At 41.9% G+C, this 21060-nt stretch overlaps 1 protein-coding gene across 5 annotated transcripts in view; it reads right to left on the reverse strand.

Moving 5' to 3' along the window:
- Positions 1-6186: 6186 nt before the first annotated feature.
- Positions 6187-21060, reverse strand: part of RPS6KA5 (ribosomal protein S6 kinase A5) — a 170927-nt gene continuing 156053 nt past the window's right edge. For all 5 annotated transcript variants that reach the window (XM_035719806.2, XM_025442351.3, XM_049113416.1 and 2 more), the window contains 4 exons: positions 18778-18969; positions 11214-11373; positions 9494-9657; positions 6187-8053 (listed from right to left, as the gene is read on the reverse strand). In XM_035719806.2, the coding sequence (XP_035575699.1) occupies positions 7814-8053; positions 9494-9657; positions 11214-11373; positions 18778-18969 (756 nt within the window). In that variant the 3' untranslated portion in view covers positions 6187-7813. The remainder of the gene's footprint in view (positions 8054-9493; positions 9658-11213; positions 11374-18777; positions 18970-21060) is intronic.

Here is a 21060-nt window from a genome sequence, read left to right on the forward strand (position 1 = left end):
AAAGAAGACCTAAATAAATAAACAGAGACATATACCATGTCTATGGATTACAAAACTCAAAATTGAGGAGATATAAATTCACCTGAAATTGATCTCTATATTTAATGCCATATCAACTGAATTCTAATAGATAACCTCCCCAAGGAAATGGACCTTTTTTCTAAAATGTATGTGGAAATGCAAAAGGTTAAGAGTAGCCAAGACTATCCAGAAGGAAATCAAAGTTCGAGATCTTATATTACTAGATGGGAAAACTATAAAAGTTACAACTGCAATGCACTGAGATTTTCAAGACCCTGTGCTAGGTCAAGTGAACACTTTGACTACCACCTCATACCATATAAATTATCAGCACTAGATGGATCACAGTTCTAATGTGGATGGTAAAATAATAAAGCTTTTAGAAGAATAATCATCTTGGGGAAAGATTTATGAAACAGGATACAAAGATCATTAACCATAAAAAACCAGTATATTGAACTTCACAAAATTTAGAACTTTCTGTTATCGAAAGACAGCAATTGAAAAGCAAAAAAAGCAAACCAAAGAGACGAGATTTATAACAATATATCAGACAAAAGAAAAACAAAACCCTCGTATCAGGACACCTGCGTGGCTCAATGGTTGGGCGCCTGCCTTCGGCTCAGGTCATGATCCTGGGATCCAGGATCAAGTCCCACATTGGGCTCCCTGCGAGGAGCCTGCTTCTCCCTCTGCCTGTGTTGTGTCTCTGCCTCTCTCTGTGTGTCTAATGAATAAATAAATAAATCTTTTAAAAAACCCTCCTATCAATAAAATACAAAGATCCCCTGCAAATCAATAGGAAGAAGACAGACAATCTAAAAGATATAAACTGGTTAAGTGACTTGAATAGGCACTCAACAAGTGAGACTACCCAAATGGCTAATAAAGATATAAAAGGGTGTTCTACTCATCATCATTTCTCAGAAAAATGCACATTAAAACCACAATAGAATACACACTTGCCAGAACGCCTAAAACCACAATGAAATACGCACTTGACAGAATGGCTAAAACTAAAAAGGCTGATGGTACCAAGGATTGATGAGGATGTAGAGCAACTGGAACTCTCACACATCATTGGTGGGAATGTGAATCGGTACAACTGCTGTCGAAAACTATTGGGCCTATCTTTTAACCTGAATATACATCTGTTCAGTGAGTTTCACTCTTATGTATATAAACCTGAGAGAAATGAATGCACATATCCACCAACAGTTATGTCCAGGGATGCTCATGGCAGCCTTAGGTGTAAACGCTAAAAGTTATAAACAACCCAAATGTCCATCAACCGTAGAGCGGATAAATAAATTGGGATATACTCACCTGATGGAAGAAAATACAGTAATGATAAAAGGGCACACTATTGCTATTGCTGCCTGCAACAACGTAGATGAATTTCATGGACACAATGATCTCAAATAAAACCAGACACAAGAGGACTAGACACTAATGCCATTTACAGTAAGAGCAAGAACAGGCCAATAAATCCATGAAGATGGTCGGAATGGTGGGTAAGCCTGAGTATGGGTCAGGAGCCTCCTCTTGGTCTAGGTGATGGCTTTAAGGGTGTCATACATGCACAGACATTCATTGACCTTCCTACTTAAGATCTGAGCACCTTCTATGCTATACTGCATTAATATTCTTAAAGAATCTGATCACTACCCACACGTGGTCTTGGTGCTCCATTTGAACTGGTCTCTGGCCACAGAACATCAATGGTCTGGACAGAAGGCAGTAGAAAAAGTCTGGGGAGGGAGCAGGGAAAGCGAGGAGAAAGCAACCACATGGGCCTCCTACAAAAACACATAAACCACCTTACAAAGCCTGTGCAGACATGTTAAATAAGTTCTGCTAACCACCCAGCAGACAAAAGTATTAAAGGACATTTATGTATCTGGCTACTAAAATAGCATTTTTATTAAGTAGCCCTCTTCATGTTCCTGTCAACTATTTGCATCTCAGATGTAGGGCTGCTCACTCTCAAGCAGTGTCATTTCCTGATTCCTACATACTTTCCATCCCCCAATGCTCCCTTCTCTGCCCCAGTCAAGTATTCCTCCGGTCTTAGTTACGATCTATAAATGTCAGTCAACACGTGGATATGCTAAGCAGCAGTGAGGGAAATATCAGCGTGGGGAGACGTTACGGTGTGCAGTTGGACAACTGGAAAGCCAGAAGACAAAGCAAGAAATGGTACAATTGCTTCAGGCTGTGAAGACACCACAGATGGCCATGGGCGGACTGGCATTCTGCTGAACTGTGGTGGGACTATACTTTTCCTCTTAATCATTCACACAGAAGAAAAAGTTTTTCTATATTCCATTTACTTTCTAGGAAGACAAATTCCTGTCTTTCTCTAAAGCTGAGGAAGAGTGTGCAGAGCTACGTGGTTTACTGCAGCTTAGATTGTTTTCAGCAGGTGTGCAATTCCACACCCCAGGATACCTACCGTCTTAGACAGAAGTATACCCGCTGTACGTTAAAATGCCAGTCTTTCAAAAATTCTTGAGTATGTATAAATGTGGTTTCCTCTTCCTCTTTCTGAAAATTCATGCAGTAAAGTTCTCAGAAATATTTTTCAGAACTTTAGCCCTAAAGCATTAGCTTCATGTGTACTGCCTTTTATTTCCCTTCTTATTCATTAAAAGAAGAATTATTGTACATTTAATGTCTCCTTCTACTGGTATTTATAACTTTAGCAAATAGGCTAGCACTATAGTACCTAAAATAAACTGTTATGAATGATTGAATGTCTATGCAGCTAGCAAGTCTTTCATGAGGATAATTGTCACACATCCTTTCAACACAACAGTGCACATTTTCCATGACCAGCCTCTTAGAATGTTAAAAATAAAACTGCAGTTAAGAATGTCAAGTTGGTTAGCCTAACTGGATTTTTAAACAAAGAAAACACGAGAAAAAAATGATTTCCCTAACTATCTGCAATTGGAAATGGCAGAAAAATAAATTTATAGTGTGTATTCTGTTCGTACTTAAATTTCCTTTTCTAAGTCATGATGTTTTTTGTTCTTTATTTTCTTCTTCTTTCTTAGTATAGGGCTTTTTTTTTTTTTTTGAGAGAGAGAGAGAGAAAATGTGTTAATGGAGGGGGCAGGGTAGAGGGAGAGAACCTCAAGCAGACTCCCCGATCAGTGCAGAGCCCTGATCTCATGACCCTCACAGGGCTTGATCTCATGACCCTGAGATCATGACCTGAGTCAAAACCAAGAGTTAGAAGTTCAACCGACTATGCCACTCAGACGCCCCTCTTAGTACAGGGCTTTAAGACATCCATGAAAATATTAAAAACTCCTTCTTCATATGGGAAGGAACAAGAATGAAAGTGGAATTTGTTTTAGTGAAGAGACAAATGTTATGAAACCATACAAATTAAAAGCAAAAGAAAAGAATAATGGAAATGACACAAGGCTGAATAGTATCCCAGGTGCCTGTGCTCTGGATAAGTTGCTGTAGTAAACACCAACTTGACCTACCTGAAGCCCTCAACTCCTTATCACCAAAGCAGCACCCCAACTAGAAAAATATCACAAAACGTCCTTCCACCCATCCCCACAGAGATATGCTAGAGTGAAGCCTGATGAGTAACTACCCAGAATCCTATCTTTTATCCAAGTCTTCTAGATACAAAATACCAAGCTTTTTATCATGTGGTTGGGAAGTCATCATGGAAGGAAAATGGCTGGCAGTCAACAGGACCTATTTTGCACGACTGCAAAGAAGCCAAGAGATGGAACTGGGAGATACTTCAGTTTCACACTCCTTTCCTGTCTACTAGTGGGAAAATGTAAACCACTGGCACCTGCTTCATTCACGAATTCATGAATGAGGAGGTAGACAAGCACCTGGAGGACGGAGGCTTCATGTACCGAGTTATCTGAGAGCGAGGTGGCCAAAGAGCAGGGCTCAGAAGTGATATCTTGAAGGCTCAAAAGAAAGAAATGCTGGAGATGGGAAGTGAAATGGAGCTAACCACGTGTTCTTGTTAGGATAGAGAATACCGCCCCCTTGAAAAGACACCTTGTACTCATACACACGATTTAAAGAACTGCTCTCAAGAAAAATATTCTCCCCAAAGAACGTCACACTTGGAAGTGAAGTCCCGTAATCAGATGGCAAATAAAACCTCAAAGTTGGTGTAGGAACTCCCTTTGGGTAGATGAGACTTTTAAATATTTATTTCTGCATACTTCTTCTGTTGCCCTTTCTTTGAGTTTTGGAATGACTTGCACTTAAATTCAAAATTTCATTAGAGCCTGTTACATTCCTTTTAGTGCCGGGCAATGGTGTCAAATGCAGATGGGCATTCATGTAGGGGATCCAACTGGTCATAGGCCAGCAGTCAGGTGTCACGGAGTAGGACATTTGAGGGGCCAAAGGTCAGGTAATCGTAAGATACGTCATTATGTTACAATACTTCATCTATAAGACAATCGCGTTTTACAGTGTACGTGGCATATCTGAATTTAACTTCCTTATTTCGATCTTAAAGAATATTTCAAATGTGATAAAACGAACACCCAAATCCTATTCTTATGACTGGTCATGGGGAGAAGACTCAAAGTAATCAGGTGGTCAGACACACAGGGCCAGTAATTTAGAGACTCTCACCATTTTGAGGTGCTCTGATCTTCAAATATGACAATAACAGAGGTTGGTATGGGAGAAAGGTGAACAAGGAGGCAAGTGTTATCCTTTTATAAAGTACTTGAGGACACACTTTAAAAAAAAGTAAAGTGAGATACAAAAGAAATTCCCTCACTAAAAAAAATAGTACTGTTATCCTCATAGGCTTCCTTAAAATAACTTACCTTCTATTTTACATGTAGCCTTTACATAGTTATTTAAGAAATCGGTCACAATATAAACAAAACAAAGCGTTTTTTCAATGGGTAAATGAATCCGCAACTCTGACACCAACAAACAGGATGAAATTAACTCCAGGCGGCTTGATTTTCGCTTCCAGGTTCCAGGTTCATGGACTTGCTGTTTTATGAGCTGGGAAGAATGAATGAATTTTAAAATAGCTAATTTAACTCAGTCAGCCACAGGACCTGGCACAGGAAGTAGAAGAAACTGGTCTTTCAAAATGTATTTCTTTTTTTACCTGCTTGACTTTCAATCAGCCCTAGAGAGTCAAAGAATGTATGAATCAGGATTTATGATGGTCTGAAACTACATGCAAATAAAATCAATCAGCCAAAAAAAGGGCAGGGGTGATTTGGCCTCATCTCCAAAATTAGTATCATAAAGTATCATACACGATTGAGTGTATGTATTTGGTTTTCTTTAGATCTGCTTCTGTTTTACTCCTAATATTAAGAAAGAGTTCTTTCCTTGAAAATCTTCATATGAAGTAGTTTTTTGTTTACTTCCAAGATGATGCAGTGAAAGCTTCACGAATTTCCAAGTGCAAGTCCCCAGCCAACTAGCAGCGTGCACACCGTCTCAGTGCTGCAGACCCATGGTACAGGGGCCTCTGGAATTTGCGAGTAGGGTGAGGATGAAGATGTTTGACAAGGGGGCACAGATCCAAGTGGTTTTTGAGGTTCTTTCAAACGCCCACTCTAGGTCATTCAGGGAGCCTCACTGTGATGGGTTAGCTGTCTCTTTCCTTTCTCCTCTTACTGTGCCCTTTTTTTTTTTTTTTTTTTTTGACCCATCCATTTTCTGTTGGGTCCTTCACTGAGAGTAAATGAAAAGAAAAGCCCTCAATTTAATTACCCGGGAGTCAGTGAAATCATCAATCCTTAGAGTATACTATTTTTCTGGATCATTTTCCATTAGCAACAAAGCCCCTTTGGTTTATACTTGACAACTTAGTATTTTCTACTAGGACTGCACAGTTTAAAAAATGACCCAAAGAGCTAACTCACACCTTTCCAAATCTATTCAATATAATTATAGATAATAAATGGACATTTTCTTGGTTATTATAGCACTGAGCCTGATGGAATCATGTTCTGTGAATTTGCTATAGGTTGGTAATAATTTCCAGCGTTACCAGGAAAGAAAGACAAGATAGCTAGGAGCACAAAACTTTCACTGACTCATGAGAATTATAGAGCCATCTGGGCCACTGAAATATATAAAGAGTTATTTCCAATAACTATTGTGGACAAAAATGTGAACAAAATAATATGATATTTTGAAAATATTTTAATATTTGCAATTTGCCTGTGCTATTAATATATACATTGATTTAGTAATAAATATACTACTATTACATAGAGCGCAATATTTTTAGTATTCACAACTGGTTGAAATTAATGCTGCTATTATCTCAAGAAAGGAATAAATAAATATCATGCCCAAATTCCAAACCAATGCTCAAGAGGTTACCATTAACAAAAATTATAAAATAAACAGGTAGGGCATTATCTTTTTAAGCATGATTCTTGTAAACATAGCAAAGATCACTTTTCTCAGTCCTGACATTTCATGTGATGGCTTTAAAAGAAAATACAACATACAAATCCTATCACTTCTTTTTTTGCATAGGGAGTGAATTAATTATATTCAAAAATGCAGCAATCTTTCAATGAAATGTCTTCATCACATAGCACTTATTTTCTGTAGGAATTCAGAGCTTTGGAGCAATAAAAGTGCTCTGCATAAGTTTATAAAATATGCTTTCTGGATTTAAAATTTAACAGAAAAATTTCAAGACAAGTCATAGTCATGATTCTAAAATATTATGTACATAATATACGACTACAGGAGGGCACGCCTCCCTGTAGCACAACACAGTGTACAAATGTGAAGCACAGTGTTTCATAGAATTTCCCTTTAGATTTTCTTCGCATCGGTGCCTAACTGGCTAATGATATGCCCATTCCACTTGTGCAAACAAAGTAGAAACAGGGACGTGAGAACAAATTTAAAGTGGATAATGGAAAAACTGGCAAAAATGCAGTACATATGCTTTAAACAGTGCACTTTATAAAATAGTTTGCTTTATCCATATTCTCTTATAAAGTGCAATATTACTTAAAACAGAGACATGTACCTTAAGATTTTGCAATAACCATTAAAACAAACTGCCAGGAAAGAGCAGTGCAAAATTAAAAACATATGTAGCTTAGCATGCATCTCAGATGGATCCCAAATAACAGAGCATGGGACCTTAAGTTCCTGCACTTTTTTGTTTTTGCTTTTGTTTTTTTGTTTTTACTTTTTAGAAAAAGATTAATAATAACAGGTCACCATCACATGTAACCATAAAATAAAGACAATAAGTTAAAATCCTCTCTCAAGAAGTAAGTGTACGCCACACATAAAATTCACTACAGATTCATTTTGAAAACTGTCAGGCCTTTTTCTCTGATAAATCCCTGTTGGAGGGGTGCAAATCTCTTAAAAACCCACGCTGGCCACAAGGCAAAGCGAAAAGTGTCACCATCACAGTACAAGGGACTCTTGCTGGCAAATGTCTGGAAAACCTGCGACCGACTCAGTAAGCAGCTCACACCTAAGCAGTCCCTAGTTAGATCTGCGGACAAACCCTCTGCTCTTTCCAGAACAGTCCTGTTGGCGTCGTGCTAGGCCACTAACCAGTATAACAGGGTGCTCTATTCACAGTAACATTCTCTGTCCAGTGCTTTGGGACGAGGGGAACATACTGGGTTTTCCTGAAAAAACTCCCTAAGAAGCAGATTCCAAAGAAGACCAACAGGACAGGTTTTTAAAAGCGTGAGAGGTGACCTCGGGCACACTGAGGGCCCTGGCGGGGCGGGGTGGTCAGCGGTGACCTCCCCTGGCCCGCTGCTCAGTCTGAGAACTGGAAGAGTGCGTCAGGGGTGCTGGCGTCTGCGGGGTGGCTGGGCTGCAGGGTCTTGGTGGGCGTGGTCTTGCCGTGGGAGTGGGACGAGGATGAGTGAGAGCTCTCGCTGGAGCTGCTGCGTGTCTCCGTGCTGGTGCTGGTCTTCTTCATCTTCCTCCTCTTTGCCAGAGGGGCCTTATCGACGTTTTGAAGGCAAAAGCCCTCTCTCTTGTATTTGTTAAAGGCCTAGGGGAGAGAGAAAGGGAGCCCCCGTGAAGGGAGAGAGACGGTGGTTTTCCTGGCAGCTGTGACTTCCTGCAGATAACCTGCTGTGGCCACATGGCTCTGGAACCAAGTCCCCAAGACCACTGTGTGCAAACCTGCTGGCAGGGTACAGGGCTCATGGGAAGAGGGGGTTCTTGTTAAACCACACCAGCCGGGCCGTTTAGGACTCAGGGTTCTCATAAATCTTTTGAAGTGCTACTATAGTGCTATTGAAGTACTTCAATAGTGCTACTTTTCAATAAAGACCACTAACCTCTCAACCCCCATTACTTTTACTAGTTCAGTGTCTCAGATTTAACATTCTGACCATGGGGGCACCTGGGTGGCTCAGCGGTGGAGCGTCTGCCTTTGGTTCAGGTCGTGATCCCGGGGTCCTGGGATGGAGTCCCCCATCGGGCTCCCCGCAGAGAGTCTGCTTCTCCCTCTGCCTGTGTCTCTGCCTCTCTCTTTCTGTGTCTCTCATAAATAAATACAATCTTTTTTAAAAAAAAAAGTAAAATAAAATAAGATTCTGACCACAAAATGCCCACACAGAGCACATTGGATCCTCCTCTCCACTTCCAGGCCGGGGTACTTGGGGTGTGTCTGGAGTACTTCATCTACACAGAGAGGGTTAGCTCCACCCACCTCGGCCTTGCTTTCTCCTCACAGTTGCCTGTGCCCACTTCTCTTTGCCTCAAGTTTGGGTGTCACCAGGGTTATTCTTCACGGCTTAGCATCACATGTCACCAGGGAAGATGGGGATACAAACTCTAAGAGTTAATCCCTTCACACCTCAACGCATCCTAGTTCATTAATTTTTAATCCATTTCTGCAGCTGAAGAAGAAACGCCATTCCTATTCCTCTCTCGAGCTAATCCCTTCAGAGGTAATTTATTTCTCCCTGATTCATCGATTCCTTATACAATTATCTTAAAGTATTTGCATCTGCTTGGCACAAATGCGCCTAATCTTACTCCCTATCCCTCACAGTCTCTAGGACAGGTTATGCACAAATGGTTGTTAAGTGAATGATGGACTTTCACACGTGCCTTAGTTCCTAATGTTTATTTACGGCTGTTAAAGAAAATTATTTAGCCTATTCGAGAGATAAAAGCTCCAATATAATGCATATTGTTTTCATTATCTACTGAAAATTTTCAACTCTTCAAATATCAAACTACTGTCTCATCTCACAAACTCATCCTGAATGTCACGTATTCTGTGGGGTAGCAGTGACTCCAGTCCCCCACATACTTTCTGCTAATAAATGTGTTTATATCACAGAAGGATTTATAAAAACACACCTAGAAGAACACATTATTTTAAATATTCTACTAAGAGTGTGCCTTGGAGGTTACGGAGTAAATGCACTGATTCCTTTTCACACCCGCCCGACCTGTGTGGACCACAGGGCCTTACGTGGAAAGTTGCTTTCACACAGGTTTGCACAGCAGCTCCTGAAGATCCTAGAATGTCTGGAGTCATAAGAGGATTTGAGGACAGCTGGCTGCCATCTTGAAGCCATTCGTTGTATCTCAAGCCTGACATTTTAAGCCTTTTATTTGGATCAACTGTGAGAAGTCCTATGGGAATAATGAAGATGTTTTTATGATTTGTTTCAAACATCAATCTCAGGTAGCTTCATGTGACACAGTGATTTGGATAAGGCTTCAACCTCCCACAAAGGGAGTTACATTTTCATACATCTAAATCCCCTCGTAAACACTGAACCCGAATGACAAGGCCCACTGTAGGCTGACCGGCTTCTCAATCAGGAGGGAATCAGCACCCAACACATAGACTCCCAGTGGCCACGGGCAAGGTCGCTATGAACAGGGTGCCAGGTGCACTTCATTCCTGTATGCACACCATGCCCAAGTCAGCGAGTGCAGGAAGGCAACAGGGACACAGAGATGGAGACCCAAGGAGGAGCTAGGAGGAGACGCAGACAAAACCCAACTCTGACGGCACTGGGGGACAGTCCCCATGCACAGGGTGTGGGTGGCCCAAGGGGAGGCTCTGACTAGAGGGTGGGCACCCTGGAAGGCTTCCAGAACATGAGTCCTGGGGGATGAGCCCAAGTGGGCTCCATGAAGAGGGGTGCCCCAGGGATTACAGAGAGCAAGCGTGAAGTCATGCAGGAATGTGAGCGCAGGCACACGTGAAGAATTCAAAGGCAGAGCGAGGCTCACAGGAGGCCCAGGCAGCAGGGCCTGGAGGGCCCTAAAATTCCAGTGCTCGTCCATGGAGTCTGACCGGGGGCTAATGGGGCCTCTCTGAAGGATATTTAGTAGAGAGAGGCATAGTCACCTCTGGGTATGAGGAAGGTCACTCTGCTGATTGGTAAGGGACAGGTGACATCAGGCAGTGAGAAAATGGAGACAGTGCCTGGGATCTGAGGAGAGAACCGATGGCGGCTGCATGAATGGGGCCGAGTGGGCAGTGAGGACTGTCGCTGGAGCAGGGACTGACAGGGGTGAGAACCGATGCTGGACCTGGGGACTGAGGGGGGTGAGGACCGATGATGGACCTAGGGACTGAGGGGGGTGAGGACTGACGCTGGAACCGGGGACTGAGGGAGGTGAGGACCAATGATGGACCTGGGGACTGAGGGAGAGGAGGACCGACGCTGGACCTGGGGACTGAGGGGGGTGAGGACTGATGCTGGAACCGGGGACTGAGGGAGGTGAGGACCAATGATGGACCTGGGGACTGAGGGGGGTGAGGACCAATGATGGACCTGGGGACTGAGGTGGGTTGAGGACTGACACCAGACCTGGGGACTGAGGTGGGTGAGGACCGACGCTGGACCCAGGGACTGAGGGTGAGGATGTGGGGGGCGGACAGTGCCACCCAAGTGTCTGGCCACCTGGCAGTGGAGAAGGGAGTGGGTGGAGGCATATTTGGTGGAAAGGACAGTAACACAGTGTCAGTTCATTTGGGCGGTGTTAGAGTGAGATCCTGTGGACCCCTTGGATGTGGACAAGATTCATAAGGGACAGCGTTCCTAAGGCTCAGCAGAGTGACCTGGAAACCTTCTAGAACACACGTGAATTCCCTGAGCAACCAACAACCATAGGTGAGCGGGTATGATTCCACTTCAGTCGCTACACGGTGTGAACTTTCATTAGAGTCTTACCTTGGATCAAATCTTTAGCTTCTTGGGATACATTCTTCCAGGCTTCTCCTTCAAAGGAGAAATCTCCCTTTTTAATTTTCTTCATGATTTCCACTGCACTGGTACACGTCAGACTTTTGTCGTGAGACTGGAAGGGAACTTGCCCTGACAACATCGTGTACTATGAAGAGGGAAAAAAAAGAAAGGGAAGAAAAGAGAATGTCTGCCAAAGTCACGGTCAAAGCCACGCTGGGAGCTTCACTACTCACTTCATCAACATATTTCCCGGCTCCTACAACCAGCATGCCGGGGTTGAGGAGGTCATGTAGACTTCTACCACTGAAGCGACCAACACATTTCAAGGCCTTGTGAAGAGGTCAGACAGCTTATTACATCAAAATTTAAAGAGCAAGGACCAAACAAGGATGTTCTTCAGAAAAGATAGTAGAAAATAGAGATAGCCGAACCCCTCAGTAATTGTTTTTTTGTTTAGTTTTCCATTCAATACCACACCCCCTTTCCTTAGGAGATTAACTGTGGTTAAGAACTTCAAACATTTTTAAGTTAGGCCCTCCTGTTTTGATTGTAATTACCACTTTATTTCTCTCATCGTCGCGTTAAATATGATGAATTTGCTACAACCACCTGTTTTCACTGTAGCCATGTGTTTGAAAAATTTATGTTTGAGGTTTTTTGCCCTTTAAAAAGTCAACAGAAAAACTGAAAAAGCTAAGTGAGGCTTGTCTTTGCAGCAGAGACTGGATTTAAGCTTTAAACTTCTGGGAGAAGGTTTCCTCTCTGTTCCCTGAGAGACCCAGAGGCCACGGAGGGGTGAAGGCAGGGCGGCGGGGCGCAGACCACACAGATGCGCTGCACAGCGAGGAGACAGTGCTGGTATGGGTGGGAGCCAGCTCACCACAGCATCAGTCAGGAAGGGACAAGGAGGATGGTCTCCATTTCAAGCCCAGCCTTCAGGAGGAGACACACACCCACAGACAAGTCCCTGTGACCTAGGACTCTTGCCATTTCTCTTCCGGCCATGAGTCTGACAGGCAGGCTCACCCTCACAAAGGCAAGAGGGGGACGCTGCTCTTTTTTTTTGGGGGGGGGATACTGCTCTTACACACTGGATCCCAGAAAGGATGGAAGCTCCCAGACAGGATAATAAAAAGGACATCAAAAGGGGGGAAAGCAGGAGAGAGGAGAGTAGTCAACAAATGCCGGGTGAGAAGGACGGAGCCCCAGAGAGGAGAAGGAACCTGGACCCTCTGAGGTGACCAGACACCAGGAGGCTCTGGGCGGGAATTGGGACTCTCTGTACAAGAAAACCGTGCCCAAGAGAAAACCTCTGCTCCCTCAGATGGAGACGCCAAGGAGAAGAGACCTCAGTTACTGACTTGGAGCCACATGACATGAAGATATTTGTTCTAAGGAGGGACAGGTGTGGACGCCTGAAGAACAATGACAAAACAGTTTCAGAAAATCCCAGAACCTCCCTGAGTCTGTTCTCCTTTGTCCTTTGCACACAGTGACGCTGGCACAGCCTACGTCTCTCCTCCCTCTTCAGACTTGGGTGCCAGCTTCCCGCCCCTGACCCGGCACCTCGACTGCCCGTCCGGCTCGGCCTTAAGGTCCCCGAGTTCCCACCCACGCTCCCCACCCACAGGCCCTAGGCCTCCCCGACTGTGCCCTAGATATTCTGTCTCCTCAGAAGGCCATTTTCTATCGAGCCGGCGAAGGCCCACCTACCCTGCCGTGTAACCTTCCAGGATGCGTAACCAGGGCCTCCCACCATCTGCCATTGTTACTCCAGAGAGAAGACACGTGGCAGGAGGGGAACATGAGCTTCTGAGTCACACAGACCTGGCTTCCAACCACTGCTTTTTCACTTACTAGCTTCTATTTTCTAGCTTTTTGGTTACCAGCTCGGGCAAATTAGTTAAGCTCCCTTAGACTATTTCTTCATCTTTACAATAAATGTAACAGGATTGAGCAACCCGTTGCACTTGGTAGGAGCAGCAGCCAGCTCAGTAGTATACCCAACTTCACTCTTTTTTCCTTCCTCCTCTTTCTCTAGTTGGAAGGCAGTAGGAACCCCATTCCTGACGGAAAGTGGGGGAATCAGAACAGCCAGTCATGCAACTTGAAAGCCCCTTCCTCAAAGTCCACTTTCCAGATCACTGCCGGCGCCAACTATCTTAGCCTGGGTTCCCCCAAAGAGCAGAGTCTAAAGCAAGAGCTAACACACAATTAAAGAGTGCAGTCCCTGAGGAGGAAGAATTGAGAACAGCGGATAGTGTACACGCCAGAGGCACCGCAGGCCCTGGCTCAATGTAGTACAAGTCAATACCGTGCTGGCATGGATAAGCACCCACTGACCTGGTCAACAGATTCTTCTTGACTTCTATCAATAGGAAAGATCGAAGCAGTAAGCCTTTGCATGGCAAGGATAGCATTCACTGTCTTGTCCAAGAGCTGTGTGAACTCTCCTGCTCTGCTGTAATATAGTCTGTTAGGACCTCGATCACCTTGGCATCCTCAGGAACCCCGTGCTGGGGTTCTGATGTCTCTGTTTTGACATCTTCATTGAGACCCGGTGAGTAGGAACTGCAGTATCCTAGGTGCCTTCAAGCACACAGATGCCAGAATGCAGTGGATAGACTGTACAAACTTTCGGCAGACTGTCACATTGGTAAAGATTTTAGAGCTCCAGTGCTTAGGGACATAGAGACTTCTCCCCAAAAGACAAATGGCTATACCTTGTACCACCGAGAAAGAGGCAGAAGACTCTTTGGATCTTGGTAACAGCATATATTGCTCTTCTCGAGAATACTGCTCTAATCCATTTATCAAGTAACTGGGAAGGCTACCAGGTTCAAGGGGGGCCCGGAGTAAAGAGGGTTCTGCAGCAGGTCCTAGCTGCAGCACAAGTCGTCCTGCTACCTAGGCCATGGGATCTGGCTGACTCGACTGTGCTAGAGGTATCTGTGCAAGATAAGAATGCTGTGTGGAGTCTTTGGCAACTTCATGAGAAGTGTTGCAGAGCAGAACTGAAGGATTCTGGGCTGGCATTCTTGCCTCCTGTGGCAGAGAACTGCCATCTGCAAAACAGACCCTGGATGCTACTGCTTCCTAGTAGACCATGAGTGCCCACAGAAGGGACACCGAGAGCAGTGCATTGTGTGCTAGGATCAGCAGCTGTGCTCATTCACAGAGTCACAGCAGCAATTCAGTGTACTGTGGACACGGCTCACTTGGAATCAGCCCCAGGAGGTCCAAAAGGCGGGAGTTAAGTTATATTCACCTATCTCTGTTGCATCAACACTTCTTCCTCAACTCAAGCCAATGGCCTCACTGAGGAGGAATTCCCTACGACTTTTCCTTGATGAGGAAAGAAAGGAAATTGGGTCTGGTTGATAGATGGTCCTATTAGAACATGAAAAACTCAGTGAAGCCACCTGTTCAAGACAATACCCTGTGGGGTTGGAGCTCCGTCCTTGAGAATAACATTGAACCAATGGATGATCCACTGGTGCCAGGTCCCCCATATCTAGATTCTTTTTTAGAGGGAGAGAGAGCATGTGCAAGTTGGCGGAGGTAGGGAGCGGGGGCAGAGGAGAGGGAGAGAGAATCGATCTCACAACCCTGAGATCAGACCTGAGCCAAAAATCAAGAGTCAGATGCTTAGCTAACTAAGCCACCCAGGCACCCCCTCTCCCATATCTAGGTTTTATGGGTACATGGCCCACTTATAAAACTAAGTTTCTGTCCCTGCAAACTTAGGGTTTGCTTCATTAGAGGTCCTGGTTCATGAACTCAAGTGATCAGCTGTACTTGATAACAATAAGTGACAACCCAGGTGTGTACTTCTGCAATCCCTCCTTCTCTGCTTTCTTCCTTCTCCCTGGGATTTTGCTCCTTAGGAACATGAGGAAACATACCTTAGCTTCAGGTTCTGCTTCCTGAGGACCCCAGACTAGAATACCTTTCTACTGTTGATGAACATTTGATTTGTTTCCAGTTTGGAGCATTCTGAAACATGCTAATTGAGATATATATATATATATATATATATATATGGAGAGTGAAGAGTGAAGTTGGGTATACTACTGAGCCTGCTTCAGGCTCCCTCAGTGGGGAGTCTACTTGAGAATCTCTCTCTCCCTCTCCCTCTGCCATTCACGCTCACAAGCACGTGCTTGCGCACACACACACGCACACACACACTCTCTCTCTTTCTAAAATAAATAAATCTTTAAAAGAAATTCATATGTTGAAGACCCAACCCCCAATGTGACTATTTTTAGAGATAGGGTCTATCTGGAAGTAATTAAAGTTACATGCAGTCGTAAGGGTGGGGTCCTGATCCAATGGGATTAGCGTCCTTATAAAAAGAACAGCAGAGAGCTTGCTCAGTCATGCTCTCTCTCTAAGCACACTCACTGAGGAAAGGCCATGTGAGGGAGGATACAGAGAACAGGTGGCTGTTTACAACCCAAGGAGAAAATCTTCACCAGATGCCAACATTGCTGGCATCCTGGTATTGGACTTCCCAGCCTCTAGTCTGTGAAAGAAAAAATTTCTGTTGTTCAAGCCATCTAATCAGTGGCATTTTGTTATGGCAGCACCAAGCTAAGACACTGTGTAAGCTCTATCTTAATTAAAGTCCTGCATGTTTCAGATAGGGACTACAATATACATGAGGCAGATGAGCCATATGAGACTATTGGATGCAGCTTCCTGGGGTATTTGTATTACTCAAGAGGAGAAATGTAAATTATTTTCAAATTATAATAGCCACATTCATGTTTATTAGATACAACACACAAAGAGGTCATAGATTTCCTTTTTTTTTTTTTTTTAAGATTTTATTTTTAAGTAATCTCTACAATCAATGTGGGGCTTGAACTCCCAACCCGAGATCAAGAGTCATATACTCCACTAACTGAGCCAGCCTGGTGTTCCAAAAGGCCATAGATTTCTAAAGCAAATTAGGAGACTCCAAATAAACTTTGTGCTTCCTATGGAATAACTAAGGCTTTGTATCTAGATCTTCTGGAGATATGCATTCATTCACTTGGAAAGGCTTGCAAAGCACTCTGTTTTTCTGTGACAATTTAATGCACAATGAACTTGGTTCATCTGTATTTCATTGTGTATCTCTAAAAGGCACAAAGACACAACCACACCATTATCATACCTTAAAAAAATTAGCAGTAATTCCTTTATATCATTCAGTATTCAATCAATATTCAGATTTCTCCAACTGCATCACATACACTGCAGGTATCTATTATAATTACATCTGTATGACTCAGAGTTTGAATTTAATAAATAGAATTGTAATTAGAATTTGCTTGAATCAGAATTCAAGTCAGTGTAAATACTGTTTTACAAGTGTCTTTTAATCTACAGGCTCTCGGACTTTTTTCTCACAGGAGATACTGGGTTATTTGTACTGTAGAACTTTCCACAGTCTGGATATTGTGACTGAACTCCTGTGGTATCAGTTAAGCTGTTCTTTGTTCCCTGCTTGTCTTAACAACTTGACAAGCAGATTGAGAGAGAAGCATGGCTTCCACATCCATGCAATCACACAAAGTTACTTCCATAGACATGCATTCAGAAGTTCTAACATACCTGTCCATGCGTTCTAAGACGGTCTTTTAAAATGTTAAAGAGCATGACAATTATTATTGACCTATATTTAAAGTAAAGGCTCTTTTACATGGGGTAATTTTATATTATTGCCAAAATTGGAAAGCTCCTTTTTATTTAGATTAATTTTTTAGGAGAATGCTAATGAAAATGTCATTGGTTTAAGTCCTTAAATGAAACTCTTAAATCTATAGAAGTTAGTTGTTTATTTTTATTTACAATATCTTATTCATAAATATTTAATTTTAGTTTGAAAATTATAAATGATGACTTAAAATTGCTGGAAAGAAAACCATATAAAGCTTAAAAATAAAAGAAGAACCATCCTGCAGGGACAACTGGCTTAGCCTCTGGGGGAATACAAACTGACACCAAAATAAATCCCAGATGGAGTGCAGATTTAAGTATAAAAATAAAATATAATTCTAGAGGAAAATTTAGGAGAGTGTTTTTATAATCTTGGGTTGGGGTAGGGGTGGAGGGATAATCTAACATTGAAATCAAATATCATAAAGGAAAAGACTGACATCTTACTACATAGAGATAAAAAATTCTCCATTTAAATCCTTTTAAAACTCAAAAGAAAATCTCATATTACTATAAACAAAGTTTTCACACAAATGACAAATCAGAAAAAACATCTCCAATATCAATGGCAGACAAAGGATTAAAATCCTTCACTGAGCTTTAAAACAAGGAAAATTTCTCCACAAGAAAATGGGCAAAGCTCAAAAACAGCAATTCATATAAAAGAAAATACAAATGTCCAAATACATGAAAAGATGCTCAAAACTAAATATTCATCAAAGAAATGTATGCAAATTACAACAGTAGGAAGTTACTTAAGACTGAAATTGATATTATCTGATGTATTCGCATACAGTTGATGAGAATATGATCTGTTTCCTTCTAGAAGGAAATCCAGGCATATATGTCAAAATAAAGATGTGCATGCCCTTCTCATAGGAGTCTATTCCAAGGAAATAATGAGACAAATGCAGCCACATATATAAAAAAACAAAAAACAAAAAAAAACCAACCCTGATTTGTGTAGTTTGTAATTAGTGAAACACTGGAAAACGCGGACTGCTCATTAGTAAAGAAATGGTTAAATGAATGCTGGAGGCCCAAACCACATGTGTAATATAGTCTTGTTTGTTAAAAAAAACCCACATAGCTGACAGCACATATAACACGGTGGTAAAGGCGGGGGTGTTAGGAGCCGGGGAGCTCACACACATCATCTCCACACAATGAGATTATGAGTGATTTCACTTGTTCCTCAAATCTTTCTGTATTTGTCTGAAATTTCTTCCCTTAAGATTATGCATTACAAATTACATGCAGAAAAAGTCAAGCTATTTTGAGAAGAAACATGCCAAGGTTTTTCTAGCTTTAATGTTCTGTTTCTGATCATGGCAGCCAAGGACATTTTGTGAAAAGCATGCTTACGATTACTGTAAGTTACTCTAAATATTTCTCGCTTACCTATTAATTTGTTAATTTATCCTAAATTATCTTCTATAATTACATTTTTAGTCTGAAAATCTCACAGAATGTATTTTTTAATGTTTTCCTATTAATAAATCACTTTGCTATTTTCACATTATATCCAATATGCCTGTCTTTTGAAAATATACTGTTGCCTCTTTTAAAAAGAAAAACACTATATAAACTCCTCATGCACATAAAATGCAGTGCCTTCAATATTTCAAAATAAACCAAAATAAAAACTCCTATATTGTCTCCAATGTCAATTTTAAAAAAGGGAAAGATCTGTCTTGGGTCAGATCTTTCATTGTACAGAAAATAAATCAATTTGTCAATTTTTTCCCACAACTTTAAGAAAAAGAGCAGGGAGAGAGAGACAGGCAAGAGGGCATCCAGAAAGTGACTAGGTTTAGTGGCTCTAATGAAAAGAACTCACCAGGATGACGCCCAGGCTCCAGAGGTCACAAGACTCGTCATAGCCATTATGATTCAAGAGCTCTGGGGCCGCATAGTGCAGGGTGAAGCAAGGCGTCTTGAGAGGCTGGTTATCTGGTGGCTTTAAGCGTGCAAACCCAAAATCGATGACTTTAATTTCCAAATTGTCATTTTCATCAGTGAACAATAAATTCTGCAAGATACAAACATTTCAATTAGTCTCACATGAAACTGTCCTGAGACTTGGTGATGCCATTTATGTAACACTATCTACACGCTGATACTGGATTCCGACACGGAGAGAGGTCTGATGCGGAGGGTCTGGGAGCTGGATGTCAATGTACTGTTGTTCTCTGCCTTATGTTTTTTTGTATTATTTCAATTTTATAATGTCTTATGGAACATTGTTCAACTGTAACACACTTCTTCCCACATCAGAGCCGTTGTCTACATTTTTCTTGCTCACAGTGTTTGCCCTCTACCTCCTCTATCAGCCTCCCTTCTGACCTGGTTCACATACACCTACTCTGTGTTTTGAGAAACAACCACTCTAATGTACCACCAAACTCAAGTTAGAACTTTTTCTATTTTCTGCTATTATATTTTCTTATTCTTTCTGGTACTTAGCATCTTGGTATTATCAATTCAATGTCTTCTTCCCCATTAGGCAGTAATTCCCTAACGGCAGGGACTATGTGTCCACTTTACTTATGACTCTATTCCGAAAACCTGGTACAGTCATCTAGTAGGTGCTCTGGTACATATCTGCTCATTGAATACAGTCATAAAAAAATATAACTGTATCTACTACATCCTATTTAAGAAGACATGGTAGGCATGCCTGGCTGGCTCAGTTGGAAGAGTATGTGAAGCTTAATCTCAGGATCATGAGTTCAAGCCCCACGCTGGGTGTAGAGATTACTTGAATAAATAGAAAAAAATAAAAAAGAAAGAAAAAAAGAAGACATGGTAAAGACATACATTATATTTCAGAAATATTTTCTCCTAGTTAATAATTAAACATTTTTTTGATGCTTATGGATATTATCCCTCAGTTATTCAGAAAACAGTGCTCTCTTGAATCTCTCATCACCAAGCCTTCTCGGTCACTAAGGCTTTACTGTTCTCATGTTTATGTTTATCATGTTTAATAAATGCTAACAGTCTGATGCATGGTCATCCTTTTTATTATCAAGCTAGTGCCCACAGTAAGTGAATCTGATTATACTGTCTTCAGACATCCTGACAAAACCTGTGACATCTTTATTAAATTATCCCTCAGATCTGGAACATCATTTGTTTGTTACTATTACTCCAGCTAAAATAAAGGACACCGCAGAAAGCATCATTCATACAAAGAAAAATCTTCTACACCTTCCATTCAAAAGTTAAAAATGCAAAATGTGGGAGGAGAGAAAAGCAAAAATATTAAAGAGTTTTCTTAAATGTTCTATCATACAATGCTTGATCCTGAATTTGTGATGGAATTAAAATGTGGATATAACTGAATGTAAGGCTTCACAACACCCCAGTCACAGCTGGGGTTCATCCGCTTGAGCTGGGGAGAAGTCTTTCAGCAAACGACTCCCGAGCCCCTCTGCAGCGCAAGCCTTGTGCTATGAACACAGAGGCATGAGAAGCACACCTGGCCCTCGTCCTCATGGAGCCTGCTAAGCCTTGGGAAATGACTTCAGTTTATTCTATATTAAGACAGGCAGAGGACTTCCTTAGCAGCAGTTCTTGATGTGAAGGAGACGCGGCCTCCCGCTCCCATTCTCTGAGTGGAGTTGGATGCGCAAGGGCAGGAGTGGCAGGAAGCAACTGCCTTTCAGCCTGATCTCAAGTCCCACTTGAAACTAATTTGATGTAATTTTTCTTAATCTTTCAAGAGTATGGGGCCCAATTTGAAAAGTACAAAGCAGCCCGCTAAGAATGTGTTAGCCAGCTTCTAAATTTGTCTGCTTCTCACTTAGAATTTAGGATTTTGCCTAAGCAGAAAGCCAAGGCCACATAAACATCAACCAAAAAATATATAATCGGATCTTAAAATATGACATCAATGGGAAAGGTATTAAACTTTTAGTCTGGAAATAATATACTCTGCCATTTAAAAGACCAAGTGAAAGTTATTTTATCATGGAGATGTTAGTACAAAGGCACATTTTCATTTCTCCAAAATCTATTTTGATTTAGGGCTATAACTGTAGTAGAATCTCCTAAATAATCTGACAATTCTTCATTTCAAACGATTATTTGAAAGAAAAGGTTTGTAACAAACAAGAAG

This window comes from Canis lupus, chromosome 8, assembly GCF_003254725.2.
Source record: "Canis lupus dingo isolate Sandy chromosome 8, ASM325472v2, whole genome shotgun sequence".
In the NCBI taxonomy this organism is placed as follows: Eukaryota; Metazoa; Chordata; class Mammalia; order Carnivora; family Canidae; genus Canis; species Canis lupus.